Source organism: Onychomys torridus, chromosome 6 (genome assembly GCF_903995425.1).
Source record: "Onychomys torridus chromosome 6, mOncTor1.1, whole genome shotgun sequence".
Lineage (NCBI taxonomy): Eukaryota > Metazoa > Chordata > Mammalia > Rodentia > Cricetidae > Onychomys > Onychomys torridus.
Window position 1 is genome coordinate 124182211 of NC_050448.1, and position 18037 is coordinate 124200247.

The window sequence follows — 18037 nt, forward strand, 5'->3', positions numbered from 1 at the left end:
TGCCATGTGTAGCTGAAATCACTGTGTGTTCACTGTTCCACATGCTTACGCAGAATGTGCCATTAGGCCCATATATACAGTGTTCTGATCTACTGGTAACTGCTGAGGAAAAAGGACACACTATATATGAAAAACAACAAAGAACTGCTAGTGTGAGACTCTCTACTGAAATGAGCAAGGGGAAAACTTGTTTGAAGTTATTGTCAGAGTGAGATTAATTAGCTTAATCCATCTTATACCCTCGTTCCATCTGCCTTGTGAACCACCATGACCTCCCTGGCAGGTAGAAGGTACTTCCAAGTGGTGTTAAAGGTTTTTTTCTCTTTCTAGTGGGAGATGGAATGGTCCAGAAGGCTCACACGGATACTTCTTCAGCCAATAACTAGAGTGGAACAGAAATTGGTCTGCTGAGGCCAGATTCATTAGTCACCAAGAAATACCGACTGGAGCCTCTAATGTAAGTTACAAATGAATCCTCTGTAGCCAAGTAGAAACTTGCTTCATTTGCATAGAGTAAGTCAGCTTCTGATTTGTAATCTAAGGAGGCTTATTAGTCTTGTCTGAACAGAGAAACTCGTTTGAAACACACTGCAGATGACACTGGTCAGAAATTAAGGTCATACTGAGATGTATCACGTGTACACATGATCCTCCTGATGACACACTTACACTAATTGGAAATTCTCCTTATGTATTACCATTTGCATTTTTTAGGTGGGATCAAGATAATCATCAGCCTAGTCATATTCCTGAAGCAGTCTTTTGTTGCTCACTGAGTTTTGTTTTGGGCAACACACTGATCACTGCATTCCATACATTAGTATTTATGGTAAACTTGAACATTTGAGTGTGAATTATTCCATAGATCTCTATTAGCTGCATCCTTAATCAGATTCTTAAGGGTCTTTAGAACATTACTACCTGGAAAACAGATTTCTCTCTGCTTTTTCTTGTAAAGGGCTCAGGTCCAAAGGTGTCATTTACTAACTAGTGAGATGTTCTTTGTGCCCATCCCTGACCTTGCCAACCAAGTTGATGAGGTTTCAGTTCCTGAGTAAGTTCTCATTTGCAAAACCACAAAAGTTCTTTGGTTTGTTCCCTCACTGTGTGAAGTTGTCCTTCGAGGTTAGGTTTGCCAGGTAATAGCTAACTTCCTCTCCCCAAAAGCAAAGGACTTCTAAACTACAAAGCAAACCAAAATACAAAAGAACCACGTTGGCTTCCTCGCATGGAGATCCTCAGCATGCTGCCTATCATTTCAATAGGCTAGGAAGAAATATTGGTCCTAGCACAAAAGTGCCTCCCTGCTCCTATGAGCCTCAAACGATCTCCCACCTATCATATACTGGAATCACCATACCAGTGTTCGTATTTCATGTCTGGACACCCTCCTCCGCTCCCTACTTCCAGAAGCCAATTCCCAAAGGGCCAGGACAAAGCCTAATTTATTGAACAATACACCCCAGAGATCAGAAAGCAGTGACTTTTCCATGCACATGTATTATGCCCATACAGTCTTTGATACGATAAACTGCCGAGAATACATCATCGCTGTCTCAGGTTGTTGATCCAGAGATGACAGGAGAAAACAAAGGGGCTACTGTGTGCTTTCTTCCAATTTGGAGGATGATCTTTAAATTCTTGTTTTGTTTTGTTTTTTTATGTTTTTTGATAAATGGGAAAACAGCTAAAAAAAATCAGTAAAATATTATTGGCTTATTCCGAGAAAAGCCAGCATTTTTCTACAGCTGATATGGGGCACATTATATAATTATCAAAGACTGAAAATTCTGAGTCATGCAGCAAGATGGCGTAAGCGTGGCAGGCAGCCGTGGAAGGGAGAAAGCAGGGGGCAGCACAGGAAAGATACCTTAAGGTAAGCCCTGCATGTCTTCTCTCGTTTTTGGAGCTTTTAAGTAAAAGAAGAGAAAATCAGAGGTTAGATTTTATCTGCTGAAAAAAATGAGGAAAGAAGAAATCCTCAAAAATTAAGTTGGCATTCCTGATTGTGAAGTGGACTAGCTACAGATCTCCTCTGGGCATCTGGGCAACTCCTTTCACAGCTGACGCTGTCTACTTACAGTTTTCAGCTCTTGTTTTCTTAAGTGTCATTTATTTTTATTTTTAAAAGAGAAAATACATACACACACCGTTGTTAAGAAATAATAGTCCACATATCCATGGCTAATTCTAGACTTGAACATCTGAACATGGATGGAATATAAACATAACACAGTAAGTAGCACTTAGACATCTTAGTAAGAAAAACCTGGTGGTGTGATCAGCCTTCTCCCGAAAAATGGATACATCCTTCTCCCCAAGGCTGCCCCTAATACCACTGTGTGTCACACCTTTGTTTCCAGCATTGACAGCTGCATGTTTTCACATAATTCATTAATCAGGTATCACAGAATCATTCTAGCTACAAATGCTAATTCTACAGTGAGAGCACTGACCACATTTAGATGGATCAAGTCACCATTAAGTAAAATCTGTCACAATTGGTGTCATTTAGAACTTTAAGGGGAAGGAGAACATTGCTCCTTTCTCAGGAACTCTTGCTGAGAAGTGAGCAAACTAGGAAGTTAGTTCTCCAAGTGTGTGTCTCGGCAGCTGGCAGTCAAGTTTTGAAGGGCAGAAAGCTGGCACACACACAGAGCCATGTCCTTCAGTGGCAGAGATCCTACCTTGTTGTAACTCCGCCCAGCGGAGTCCTTCTCGCTAGGTCTCAGCTCCTGCAGCTGAGCATCCAGGATGTCCACCAACTGCTCCATCAGTCTCACTGAGGAGCTCACATCCCCCGCAAACACAGACCCCTTGGTGTGCTTAGCCAGTTCATTGGCTAGACTTGCCGCATTTTCTCCACTTCTGATCTGGAACGACAATTTGTATTATCTCAGTAAACCTCGCTTTCTGCCTGTGGCTTTCAGTTCTCTTTAAGAGCCTCTGTTGTGGTCAGGGGAAAAATTGCAAATATGTCAAAATCTGCAACTAATTGAGACCAATAACTTTCTCTTCATCTTAGAAGATTAAAGGGTTTTAGATCCTTAACACACAAAAGAAATACTTAACCAGACACAAAAAAGAAACAAAGGGAAGGAGGGGACATTTTTAAATTTTGTTTTTCAGTTGGCTCTCTTTGTCCTCTAACACTTTGTTGTTACTTTATTTTTTTTTTTTAACTTATTCCAATGATGCTGATTTTACATCAGACAACAGATAGTTCTGATCACCTAATGTCTGTATTTCAAAACAGGTATATGGAGGAGAAATAAAAGGGCACAATATTACAGTGCAAAAATCAAGGGAGTGATGTCTAAGCCTTTTGAAGGGTCATTTCTACTCACTGTGTTGTAACCGTATGTGACACAAACATCTGTTTGCATTCTGTGGGTTCAGTTGCAAACTTAATGACACTTGATTTATTGGGCCAATACACTATTTGTCTTATGAACATCAAAAGAACCAGGACAAACTTAATGTGAATGAAATTAAACAACTATGCATTTGTTAAACAGCTTAACACAGAACACAGCATACCCCCAAACAAATTTAACATTCAATGACTAGTTTACAGACAAAACTATACTTTAAAAGAAAACCAAAAACCAAAAAAACCCCAAACAAACAAACAAACAAACAAACAAAAAACAAAAAAACTTTTATGCAGAACAAAGAACCACAGAGTCTGGTTTAACATAGAAAACAACATTTTTTATGTTAGAACTTCAAGCCCTCAGTCAACATATCACATCAAAACATTCCAACCCACCTTCTGAGCCAGCTGATTCACCCAGTGAGAGGTGCAGTTGCTAAGATCAGGGCCCTTAGGGTTCCATGTTCCTGTGGAAGCCATGCAGAGATACGAGGCTGTTCCTGCAACAGATTCAGGAAACAAAGGTGAAACCAAAGCCATATTTTAGGCAAGCCTCTGGGAAATTGGCTCTAATGATCCTAGACTGTGTGTTAAATTTTGAATAAATGCTAATAGAAGGAGTTGGCAATAACCAAGAAAAAGTAGCATGCAATGCAAAAGACTATGAACAATAAGCATAAAGTCAGCATAGAAACATCAGACATTTAGAGCAGGAAAAAAAACTCAAAAAGCCCTTGATATTCTTGGGACTCATCCAAAGTGATGGTTATAATGAGAAAGACAGCTGTAGGGGAGCCTCACTAGAGGCCTGGGACAAAAGTCTCAGGTTTGACATAGGTAATGTGAGAGGTAATTAATTTTGTGTCTGATCTTAAGTGACTTTGATAGTTTAAAACCCTTATGCTGTGTAGAGAAACTGCATTTGTAATGTAACAAAATAAGGAAATTGGCTATTGTAAATATCTCCCTCTACTGAAACTGCTTCAGTGTCATTTAGCAGCTCCTTGTTAAACCACAAATACATACATTGTATTGTATAATATATGGCAGGAAATACCTCTTGTTCCCTTGGGACAGGGTCGCTCAACCATCATTCCCCTTTGTGTCTGAGGCCACTTTATCCCCTTCATTTCTAATGCTTCGCAGAATCTCTCTGGCAGGGGAAAAATATTTGTTACAGGAGGAATTTTGGTTGTAGAAACTGCGGGAGGTGGCTTTGTCCCTCTGCTTCCTTCCTGGGGTCCAGCTACTGTGGTGCTCACGGAGCCTCTCTGTGAAGTAGTGCTTGTGGATGACACTGTGCTTTTGAACAGCTCAGCTGAAGAAGTTATTGTCACAGCTGTGGTAGGCACTATGAAAGAAAGATGAGTGTATTAATCTCAAACACACCCTCATGCTCACCTACAGTCACGTGTATGGGAATGTATGCATGCATACACACACCCCTTCACCATCCATATATCCCAAATAAACAAATAGAATTAGAGTAGGGAAGGAGAAGAAGAAAAAAATCACTTCCATTACAATTTACTCATAAGGGTAAAAGATGACCATTTAAGCTTAATGGCAGCTCCGCTCTCAGTGAAATATGACCACATGAGTTAAGTGCAATCTCTCCATGAAGCGCTAAACAAACGAAGGCAGTGCAGGAAAAGTCTACTATGCAAACATACTTTATCAACAAATGCAAAGATCAAGGGGAAAAACCTCTGACAATTATGGATAATTAGGAAGATAAAAAGATTTGAAGTCATCCACTCCATATCCTGCAGGAAAACATACACTGACATTTTTCCAGCCAGCAGCCATTCTTGCTTGAGGGATTTTGGGGCATGCCTGATTACATCCAAACAGAATATAAGTTTGGCACGCGCATGCTGGTCTGGGTTTGGCATCTTTACTTTGCAAAGGTGGGAATGAAAGGGCAGAGCTCACCATGTAGCTTCATATCTAGACGGGGGTTAGAACAGATCATGAATTCAAAAATCAAGCTTTCATTATCTCACTGACCCTTAGCAGAGAATGTAAGAGAACTGTAGTTACACATTTCAAAACAAAACAAAACAAGAAAATTATTTTAAGAAAAGTTTTCTTTTTCTTTTTCTTTTTTCTTTTTTGTTTTTGGTCTTCCAACATTGCTATCAAAGAGTTAAATCAACTAGATTTTGAAACAACAGTACCCAACTGTTGTCTCCATTAATAACTAAGCACTGAAAAACTTGTTAGCGAAAATTTACTACCATTTAAAAATCTGTCAAAACTATCCAAGTTTTCTTCACATTTATAGATATTACAAATTTATTCTTAAAATCCTATATATAGGGCACCCTATATTTAAAATATACAAATAAGTTATTCTTATATTGTAAAAACATTAACACTGATATGCTCAAATGAAAATATCTTAGTGAGATCCATTACTATGTACAATGAACAAATATCAATTAAAAACCATTAATTTTTGTTTTACCTATACAAGAAACAAACTGCAACACTAAATATTAAAACACACACTCAAAATCACCTATTTTTAACATTTTAAGCTGTGCCCTACAAATACTTATGTAATTCTCAACAGTTGAAAGAGCATGCTAAGTTAAGCATAAAAGGTGCATCTATTTCTAGGGTTTTAGGTGTGACAAACTTCTAGTTATTATTAAATACACGACACTTTGGTTCTTCCTCCTCCCATCTGAATGGGAAAATTTTAAGCATGTGTTTTATTTCTAGGTTAAAATGATTGGTCATATGAAAGGCGTCTAACCACATCAGTCAAATAACATGCCTAGCCAGCTGCTGCGGAAAACTACTTAAACCTGTCTATCTTTGTCTCTGGAAGTTCCCTCCTGACATCTTGTTAAACCTGTGTAATTTTCTTTTGATTACAATGCAGCTAGGCTTTTGGTGCTTTCTCAATTAACATTTGTCAAAGCATCACAATCTTTAGCAAAAGTGTCAAATGTGCTGCTGGATCAAGTCTCGAAGAGAGAGCAGGGAATCAGAGGGAACTGAGAAAAAGGCAGAATGAAATGGTTTAGAGTTACACCACCTTACGTATCCCCTGACACTACACTAATCAGTACATACAGAATCACTCAGATATGTATTAATACCACAATTACTGAGTGTTAGCTATGCTTTGGGAAAGAATTAGGCAATGTAAATAGCACAATCTCACTGGACTTATGTAGCATGGTACAGAGATGGACCCATGTATTTCTTGTCAACATACTAAACTATACGGAGCAACTAGAATGTGTGGGATTTTTGAAGAATGAAATTTAGTGCTACTTCAAGGCATAAGTTTTTATATTTTATTATTGAAGATGTGTTTCTAAAAATCATCATCTCTTTCCACAAATGGAGACAAATGTCAGTGGGGCATCAGGCAATACGTACGCTGGCATTTATCCAGCATTCACAGCCAAATGTCATGACAACCAACAGTCTGGATCAATAGATCAAATCTTACTACTGCTCTGTGAAGCAGACACAAATCATCTTTTCACACACATGATAATCTGGCCATGGAGAAGCCAGGTGACTGATTTAAGGTCACCTGGTTATCCTCTTCAATGTTTGGCCTTACCTTTCTAGGTAAGAGGTTGTTCAAAGACTGAGAAAGGACAGAGTCCTATAAAGCAATCTGCCCTTATGCTGGAATATGGGAAGGTGAAGTTGCATCATGAACATGGCAAAAGGTTCAAACTTTGAAAACATTCTCTGAGTAGCAGCACAAAACAGAACTGTAATATAAAATACCAACTCTTTTTTACAAGATTCTGTTTATCAAAGCATCCTAGCAAACATCCAGTGAGACTGATTTAGCACTTTGCCTGCCATGTATCATTTGAGTGACATCTAAGTGTCAGTGCTAAGGAACACATTAGCCTGGTACCCAGGAAGACTTTAGTGACTAGAAAATGATTCTGTCTACCATTTCTATTAGTGAAAAAGTATTTAGAAAATGTGACATATTGAATATTTTAGAAACATAACAAAACTGGCTCCTTTGCTAAAACATATTTTTTTTTTGTTACAGAATTATCAGACTTCTCATAGTCAAGACAAACAAATCTTCAGGAAATGCCCCACACTGACCTAAAGATATACTATTTTGTTGTTAATATTTGAAATATTAGATCTGTAGAAAGATTAAGAAATATCAAGTTCTATGGACAAATTGAAGAGTTAAAATAGAACCAGAAAGGGTTTTTTGAGGCCTGTTCTAGAGAGAGGGAAAAATTAGAAGTAGTTTAAAACAACAAAGGAAATGACTCATGGAGAGAACAAAAGCTAAACATTCAAATATTTTAAAAGAAGACCAGGAGACGGAAATAGTAGACTTGTGCCATCAGAAACTTGAAAGGCTGGATCTAAAAATGAGAAGAGTGTTAGAAGTGATGGGCTAGCACGGTAACAATGCACAAGAAAAGACCAGTTGATTAGGCAGCACCCTTTACTCCTTTGGCCACATACAATCCAGAGCCCATAAAACGGCTTTCCATTTTTAAGAATTGTTTTGTTTGTTATATACAGCATAGGCTGTTCTTAAATCCTGTAGGTTCTTCCTCCCAGGAACCCAGTCCATTAAGACTTAATGACTTTTAGCTGTACCAGTCAGTTGCTGGTTTACAGAAAGCAAAGACTCAATTCTTCTGGTTGCTCTGTCCCCTAGCCTTATGCATTTCTTGAATCTTGCTTCTGAAAAGCTGAAAGTGCCTTACTGGTTTGACCTAAATCTACTGGCCAGGATAGTTGTGGAAGACCCCACCTCTAGGCGTATATAGAACACACACCTCAGAAGAGAAAGACGAGTCTCGAGAAGCCAAAGAAGACACATTATAAGGAGAGAGAATAAGAATATGGGTCAAACAGCAGCAGAAAAAATTTAGGTCAGGTAAAATGTTTTATTACTTAGGGTTTAATAAGGGGTCAATATGAATTTTTATGTTCTGGGAATATGAAAGAATGGCTAACTATTTGGAAAGATAAAACACTGTCATGGGAAGGCTCACTTGCTGCGTGTCTCATTTTCAAACTAGTAAGGACTCTTTCTGAAAAACATCTGAATTACCGAAGCCTTCTTGACCAATATTGCATCACAAAATGTACAAGCACATAGATCACAAGTGGGAAAGCCATTGTTACTGCTTCTCATATCTAATGAGATGATTTGAGACAAGAAAGTGAGTCATTGCGGTATGTAAATGGAATCGACACTCAATGAATACATCTATACACTATACATCATTCTCAACCCTTCCACTATAGCCTTTAGGAATTAGTAGTTGTTATGGTATTCCCTCTCTCCTCTCCCCTTCCCCGCTGCTTTTTTTCTAGTGAGGGGGAAAGATTTACTGCCACCTAAAACAAATGTAACAGTTGTCAAGGTGGAGCAGCTTACAACAAAGGTGAACCGCACATCAATACAATTTTAGCCAATGCCTGAAGCTTGTCAGTGCCTTAAGTCTCCCTTATGTGAGGCTGGAAGGATGAAACAGATGCACTGTAGTACCTTTTGGAAAAATTAGGATGCACGAAGCATCCCAAACAGCTATGCTCTAGAGCAAACAGACATCACATACTTTAAAACAAATGATTCTAAGAGGCTATCAGTAAAGATTTGTGCTGTTAAAGGAGATTTCGCTCCTGAAAATTTAACAACAAATTTTACAGCCGCATTTTTAAACCAAGGCTCTCCAGGCATACATGATTCATCAGTAGGCCGTCAATGATCTTTCTTTACAAGTAAAACTGAACACGTATTTTGGTACTCTATGAAGACTTGGATTTGAAATTCAATCATAAAAGCTCTGATTTACCCTTTTCAGGCACTGACCATGTGACAATATTTAGAATTTATTAATAACACATCTAAGGAGAAGTGTTTGTATGTTAATGAGTGTGAATATCTCTAACAGTAGTGCTTTAGCAGATGGGTGTGTTCTACCTTGGTGAAAAGGTTAATATCATTATTTCATAAACTTTTCAGTTTTCAAATTTATGTCAAACTTAGCTATTCTCTTGGGACATCCTAAAACACATTTCCCTTAACCACCTGTGCCAAGAATTTTAAAGGCACAGTGTAATCAGCTCAGAACACAAGTAAAGAAGAAACACATTAATGGGTTTGGAGGAGTTACTGTACGGTTAACAATGAAATACTAAATCGAGCAATGCTATCATTTCTTGAAGTCAACATGAACAAATTGAGTAAAAGAGAATTGTGCAAAACAGGGCTGCAATATACCAGATCATTCTTTGTGGTTTAACTATGAGAAGAAAAGATACTGGGAAACATTTAGAAGTCCCTTGAAAGTAAGTAGTACAAATGATGGAGGGCTAACATCAAACATTCTTACCTTGGGCGGGGTCAGGTGGACCAAACTCCAGAGAATACCGTAAAATAAAGTTATTGTTCCATACGTAGAGCTGGTTGTCTCTTGGATTGTAATCCACTGCAGCAATATACTGATACTGGTTGGGGAAAGGAACGTCCACATATTCTCCCCGGCTTAAGCGTGTGTTGTAAATGTAATCAATTGTGTTCTTGCCTGCTTCACTTTCATTGTCTTGGTACACTGACCTGACGACATAGAGAACGCCACATATCATGAAAGCATTGGATGCTGCACGCTTGTCATACACCGTCTCCCATGTTGCTTCGAATCGAAGAGTGTATGGATTTAGCTGGCTAATCACTATCATTCCATTGTTCTGCTCGGTGGCATAAATGACCCATAAGCCATTTTCATCCACTGCCAGGTCAATATCAGTCTTGCCTCCCCATCTGTAGGGTGATGTATCATGGTAGTTGGCATAGTTGATTATGGCCTCACCACTCTTAATTCTAGTCCTCAAGTCAAATTTCACAATATTTCTTGTTCTTTCTTTGTTAAAGAAGACAGCTCCATCATATACCACAAATCCAGTACCATCTACTCGGTTTGGAAGTTTGTATGTTGTTGTCTGGCGGCTGTTTTGAAAATCTTCTAAAGAAGCATATTCTATTAAAGTATCGGTGCGGTAAGGAGTCCAGGGCATAAAATAAATTTTATCTGCAGCCTGAAGAGGGTCCTTGCACCAAGCACCTGCCTTTTGCTCAGCTTCATATATACATGGTGAGTCCACAATTGCTTTCAAGGTCCCAGGGCATACAAAAACTAACAGTCACAGAAAAAAAGACAAGAAGTGAACAGTTTTTAAAAAATGACAAAGGTAATCACATATATTATTGATTACACATCAAAAGAGGAAAATCCATTTTATTTAGCATTCAGTTTTTAGAAGTTTATATTTTATATGTGCTAATCAAGTTTCCAGCATACATAGTAGCTGGCATTTATTTTCACAAATGCAAACCTACATTAGGGATCAATCATAACTAAGAAAAAATTTAGATTTCTGAGTTGTGATTTTATTTAATAATTTGGTAATGCATGCGTCAAAACTTGGAACCTGTGCTTAAGAATGGATAAGTATTTTATTCCAACTCAAACATTATGACTTCTAACCCCTCATATACCTTTAGCAACTCCCACAAAATAAGGCTAATGAAGCAGAAAACTCAATGCAAAGAATTATGTTGAACTTTTTATAGAAGTTACAGGTGCTTCAAGTAGGAGAATATAAATTTTAGGAAAATGCAATTGGGAGTAGAGAAACGTCAACACAGGGGAGCATGATGAGATGACCAGGAGACCCTGTAACCATGGCATGCTACGGAGAGGGTTCTGGAAGCCAGGCAAGATGACACTTCAATAACAAGAAAATATCCAAGGGTGTCAGAGAAAGAGATAGAGGGTAGAAAAGGAACAGAAAGGGTAGCTCCCCTTCGCCGACTTCAGAATTTACCCCATCGCCAGATTAGCAGCCATACAATTTCATTGTGAGCAGCTGACGCCTTTATGAGGTGCATTATGAGGTCCTGCTGATCATTTTAATACAGGAGTGTTGCAGGGGAGGGAGGGAGGAGGGTCACATCCATAAGGCACATAACAGGGAGCTGGGGTTGAGACTGTGCACATTATTTACCTTTTTGCTCCACTTCTATTTTAAGCATCGGAAGGAAAGTAAAAAAAAAAGTGCAAGGAAAAAAGAAAAAAAAGATTAAAAATAAATTGACTATTAGTCTAAGATTGAATTCGTAATAGATGCTAAATATAGGAAGAATAAGGAAGTTGTACTACTTTGGATAAAGAGAAACACACAGGAGAACCTAGCAGGAGAGAGATTCTAAAGTTACATAAAAGAACACAGATCAATCATTTTAGAAGATTAAGGAGGCAAGACAAATAAGTTGGCATGCTGCTTCACTTAGTGTGCCTGAATAAATAATGAAACTCTTCACTAATGCAAGCTAAACATACTCTTGCCTTGCCAAAGCCACCCAGTGTTCTGACCAAGTTTTCCTTTATATATGTACACTACAGACATAAAAGCATGCACAGCTGTGTCATCTCCATTTGGTCTGTATGAGTTTAATTATCAGACTGACTCTAATGATACCAGCATGGCAGGAAAATATATGTATAAGACTGACAACTTGGCTTTGGAGTTTAAGCCAAATTTAATAGCTTTTGAGATGACTACATTTCCCCAAAGATATTTAGATGAGAAGTAACTACACAGTCATGCATCTCAGTATATTTCAATTATTTTTCTATTATTTCCTATTTTTAGAAAAATCCATCTTAACCAATTAGCAAAATGCCCCCTTTCCAGGAATATATAAATCTCCCTTCACCCAATAGGGACTTTGAAGGGGTAGGTAATGCCCATTAAGTATTAGCATATTTACTTAAGATTACATATAGTTTACATTACAAAATTCTAATGTAATTTTCTATATCATATATAATATGCACTATCAAACTTGTAATATTAAGTCTATTTAAAAAAGTAAGCAAAATACATACAAGGGAAAAGCAAGCACAGGTGGCAGGGAGGAAAAGGAAGAAAGAATCATGGTTAGCTCGTTATGACATTGTCTTGACCATCACTTATTAACATATAAAGCAAGCCAGCATGCAACACCTGTCACACCCAGCATTCACATCCAATGTCTCGATCCACAGACCTCATGAAAGGGAAGGGCTTTCACAGGGCAGACCTGGCCCAGGCAGAACATGAGAGGAAGTGTAGGGAGAAACCCTAAGTGGATTATGCACCAAGGAAGGTGCAATCCGATTCTACTTGACAGGTAGTCTCCTCCAATGAGGGCCCACACAGTGCAACTCTTAGATTGAGTGTAGTCTCTCAGGTATGTTGCCTGGGTATTAAAACACAACTCCACTGATGCTGTGTTTCCTCTTCTTCCCTTTAAAATGCACCAGTGTGTGACTACTGATTATTCAGAGTGTAGTTGCACATTTTATTATAATCTCAGCTTGATTACATATTTTTTTAGAAGTATAATTATTCGTCAAGATAAAACAGTGACCTTCTGGAACTCCTTTGAGAGAAACATCACACAAATATTTAAAAAAAAATTTTTTTTTGCCATGGCAACAGCATATAATTTCTAAATTAAGCTATAACCTGCTTAACCAACATGGTCTGTTTAAGCACTTTCAGGAAACACACTTGTTCTGATTGGTGTGCTTCTGAATGTATGAGGGAAAACAGACAAGCGCAGTGTGCTGTTTTGGAAGCAACACTTGGTCCTAACATCACTCCTCCATCAGGAGCACATTGTACCTGCTCAGAATCAATAATGGACAGGCATGGTGGGAGAAGGAGGGTAAGAGAGAGCATTAGTGTTGAGGATGTTCAGACTGCATTTATGGCAGCTGAATTGTTCCTTAAGGAAACAATGATTTTACTCACATAAAGCTATTAGGTGTAAAGTAAAGGATTAATACTTCTTACAACGCTTACTTATTACAGGAGAATTTTAAATCAGTTCAATAAAAAAAATTAAGGAAATGTATTTTGTATTGTCCATTCAGTGAAGATCACTGGATTATTTTTATCTGATGTAGTAAAATTACAGTGCAGTCACTGAGCAAAACATAAACAGAAATTACTTCATTTATTTATTATTTAAACCATACCATGTAAACAAAAAGGGAATGGGTATGAATTTTATACAATTTATAATTCCAATGAAAACAGAGAAAATACATCCAAAGGCAAATATTTTTAAAAATAAAAATCTTTGATGACTGATGGATGAATCTTTCAAAGAAAAAAAAACTCCATATAAAGATTTTTATAAAATCAAAAAGGATAGATATCCATTCGATCAGCCAAAGTTCTATCTACCAGAAGAATATAAAAATACAATAAAATTAACAATAATCTGAATTCATAATCACATGCCAAATATAAGCAATTTGTCTTATGAGATTCTGTGAATTAATTTGTAAGGATATACTTAATATTCTATGAACCAAACATTCAAGTACACACCCACCAACATCAGCAGAGGACTCCACAGATGTACAAGACAGAAAACAGACCCAAATTGACTACAGCCTACATACTCTGTATATGAAGTGACACACTATTTCATTTGAAATAATCTCGCATTTATTCATTGATAGTAATTTAATTCATCAACATGGATACAATTCATTCATCAAATGAGAGAACTTTTAGGTAACATTACCATAAAATCCTTACATACTGTGGCAATTTGAAATAAGTAGGCACAAGATTGAAAAATCATGCCTGATTATAGGATGTGAACTCCAGTCTGAATAATCCCCTTTCCCTCCAAAGTCCCTAATGACTTTTTAATGTGCACTTGGATGCTGTGATACCTACATCCCATACACAATAAAGCATGCCTTGTGTGTGTATATGTGTGATTTTGATACAGAAGTTACCTGAACAAATGTAAAAGGGCATATACAATGTACTTGTCTATTTACAAAAGAAACCAAAGAGTGGCATTTCTAAGTTCTCTACCGAATGAATTTATTGCCATTTTCCTGAAGTCACGGAAAGTCTTTGAAATCGTCTCGAATAGTATGGAGCACTTTGGAGTCTATGAGGTTCCTGAAGGATTTGTTATGGTTGGAGATTGGCATTAAGCCAAGTGGTAAGGCATATATGATAAACTATATATGATGGTGACACCTAAGTAATGTGAGAAGGGGCAAAGTAAATGCTACAGAAAAGCAAATAAATTGTTAAAACAAGGAATGGTGAGAGCTGGGCCCTCAAATAAAAGTGAGTGTGAGAGAAGCCATCACAGATGGGGGTACAAGGGAAGCGAGGAGGGGATGGGGAGTAATGAGGATATGCAAGGTTAGACTAACCTAAGAATGCTCTGCATTACTTTTCACATGGGCTGCAATCAGCTGGGTTATAGTGTGTCACTACTGTACGGTATATAGGAATGATAACCACTTCTATTCTTCAAAAAAGAAAAGTCATAGACTTATTTCTGCCTCTTGCAAACATCTAGAAAGGCAACAGCAAATTAATTACTGGGTTTACTTTTTATTTTGAAGGACAAAAACTAAATTTAAAAAAAAAAAAAGAGCAAATACTTCTCTGAGTACAGCTATTTGCAAGTTTAGTGCACAATATACAATACTTCTGGAGAACTGAAAAAGTAAAATTTTGAAAGTTAGACGTTCCAGAAGGTATCCACATTTTCCTTTCTTAAACAGCGCAAGAAATTACTTAAGAGTCTGAAAGTAATATTTGCTTAACACTGTTCTTGGTGTCTTAGACTAGGTTACAGGGACCTGGTTGCAGAAAGACAATTCTTGACAGCTCTGACTGATTCCACTGTTTGGGAGTGGAGGCTGTATTCCTTGTCTAATTTGAGGATAGAAACCAGGCTGAATTCAAGGGAAAGGGACTTCGTGGAACAAAAGTTTTGGTTAGCTCAAAAGAATGCAATGTTCCTCGAGTGGTACAGGAGAGATTAAGTAAAGCCATGGCACCACGCAGGAGCAACGCGTTAACAGATCAGCTCACTGGGGCTTCCAATCCTACAAATGGCACAGAAGATACTGAAAACACAAAGCGCATCCGTTTCACATAGCACAGGAACACAGAGCAGGCATGAGAAGAGAAAGATAATCTGTGTTTGGCCTTTAACTGACCACACACACACACACACACACACACACACACACACACACACACAATCAATTTATCAAAACTGTGGCCGAGAGGACAGAGCATCTCTTCACCGTATATGCTAGAATGTGTTACCACCTTTTTGGATCTGCCTTATTTATCAGAATTTGGCCTTTTGGTGTTTCTATGTTGAGATGGGGTCTCCCTATGTTGCCCAGGATGGCCTCAATCATCTTGATGCCTCTGCCTACAAGGAGCTGGGATAGCATCTCGATCTAACTGTTTGGGGTTTTTTGGTTGTTGTTGCTTAGGCTTAAAGTATAGAAAATTTCTGAAATCAGTGAAAGTACTGATATCTAACACTCTCACTTCAAATGCCTCTGCACTATTGTGATATTAATTTTTTATTCAACTTTAAAAAAACAAAGGAAGTAAAAGCACTTCTAAGCTAGCTTGTGACAATTAGGCAACATATGCAAACATTTAGGTTGTCTAAACTACTAAGGTATTTCCCCCCAACCAATGTATGAAATATAATCGAGAAGTATGCATTCTGTTACTGGAGGGAAAATACTGACACCTAGTTATAAAATTTCCAATTGGATTTTAAGTATTCCTACAAGATTTTAAACATGATGCTAACAGTTTAAAAGTAGAAACAGGTACAAGACTTCAGTTTTTGTTTGTACTCTTGGCTTTGTTTTAAGCAAGACGATTTCCTCACCAAGTCTGGATTGAAAAAAAAGAAGAAACCTTCCTTCGAGGACACGGAAGAAAGGGGACAGCTCTTGCCTCAGTTTCAGCTCTGGTAGCTTTTCCCAAGCACTCACATTACCACGACAGCAGGTAGCCATTCAAATCCTTCACCACTAGAACTGAAGTCAATTCCTTCTTCAGAAAACTGTGAGCCAAACCAATTTGTCAGCAACTGGTATTGGGCAAAAGTACAGATTTCTATCTGCCCTATTGAATAGCTAATTCAAGTTTGTTTTCTGGAAAAACACTAGCCTTAAAAGCCAAACACTTAAGAACACAGACAGACACTTGGCCAGCATCACACTATGGCTTCCTTCCACACTTCATGAAGCTAATTGGAGTCCCAAGTCTGGGAGCGCTTTGCATGCATAATGGTTTTGTAGGCCATAAACATACGCTTCTTTCACATGTGTAGTCTTTCGGCTCCAACAAGGAAGGCTGGAGAAAGAAGAAAACACAAACTTCATACTTACTGTAAGGGACACATTCATATTGAACTTCAAGGTATTTGTAAGTTCCAGGACATGGATCAGGAAATACATCTGACCCAGTAACTACTACACACTGCGTTCGATTGTTGCACCTGGAAAACAGAATCAATCAAGTCTGTGAAACAATGTACTTCTTTTTTACTTGAGAAATGTAATAATACAATATAGAACTTATTCATGAACCAAAAAATATAGGTGAAATTAGATGGCATTATAAAACTCCTATTTCCTTTGTTTTTAATTTCTGTATCAAGGGTCACACTAAAATATAAGTAGAAAGGAAAAGAAGATAGTTGATAGTCTTCAAATATACTATTATGTTTTAATTTTCATCATATCCAATAGGTCCAGGAAGACAGAACAACCAGGCCACTTGATAACGTATTTAAGAATTAAAAATTACAATCAGAAAAAAGTACAATCAAACACAGGGTCATAAACTGAACAGCTAAGCAGGAAGTTGTCACAGCACACCCAAACACATGTTAACCCAGATTTTAGCCTCTACATCCAGTTCGTGCTACATGTTCTACCCCAAGCACGGTCTACACTCATGACTATGAGGCACTTGCTGGAACTCCCACCTTGCACATAGGGGTTGCATACGTGGCAGCGGCACTAACAGCATCCAGCAGAATGCCTGGAGCAGAGTGAATGTCTAAGCACTGTTGCTGCTTTTCACAGAAGCCATGCTTCTGTCTGGGATGTGGCTGTGTACCCAGTTCTACACCGAGATGTTCTGAAAGTTAATATTAAAAACAGTCCCATGAACACAATCCCTAAAATGTCCTACATATTACTCTGCGGAAGTATTCACTGTTGTTCTCATCGTTAAGTCATCAGGGATACTGGAATTAAGCAGTAACTGGTATTCTAGGCAGGATGATGCCTGAGTTACATAAATGGGCCCAGATGTTCTCTAAGCTTTGTAAAGGCAAGAACTATTTCTTTTATAATTTGATTTGATTACAGCCCAGTGGAATGGAATGTTTGTGGGGTTTCATTACACTTCTTGATAGTATATACATTAAGAAGGCAAAGCTAGCAGAACCAGGGCATTATTATAAAATGTATTCAACAATTTGAATACCAAATATTCTAGGGTGCATAAAATAACCAAAGTAGAAAACAGCACTGCAAAGCAGTCTGAGAAAAGTAGACTACCTCCCAGCACAAAGAACCCCAGGATGGGGCAAGCAGTCACATTAACAAGGGAGACATGTTAAGCACCCACACTGGTATCACTGCAACTCAAAACCCTGGAGAGCTGTCCTGAAGAGAAGCAAAGCCTGAAAGGTCAACAGGATTAAATGGCTATATTTTTTTAAATTCGAAATATATTATAGTGAACTTCAGTGACTCTACAATA

General features: G+C 38.0%; 1 protein-coding gene across 33 annotated transcripts in view; it reads right to left on the reverse strand.

Moving 5' to 3' along the window:
* Adgrl2 (adhesion G protein-coupled receptor L2) overlaps nt 1-18037 on the reverse strand; it is a 208003-nt gene that overhangs the window by 33818 nt on the left and 156148 nt on the right. For 24 of the 33 annotated variants that reach the window (XM_036189375.1, XM_036189374.1, XM_036189389.1 and 21 more), the window contains exons 4-10: nt 16651-16760; nt 11414-11425; nt 9742-10542; nt 4434-4727; nt 3773-3876; nt 2688-2873; nt 1871-1909 (exon numbers count right to left, since the gene is read on the reverse strand). In XM_036189375.1, the coding sequence (XP_036045268.1) occupies nt 1871-1909; nt 2688-2873; nt 3773-3876; nt 4434-4727; nt 9742-10542; nt 11414-11425; nt 16651-16760 (1546 nt within the window). The remainder of the gene's footprint in view (nt 1-1870; nt 1910-2687; nt 2874-3772; nt 3877-4433; nt 4728-9741; nt 10543-11413; nt 11426-16650; nt 16761-18037) is intronic. The other 9 variants (XM_036189408.1, XM_036189396.1, XM_036189397.1 and 6 more) reach the window with 2 other exon arrangements.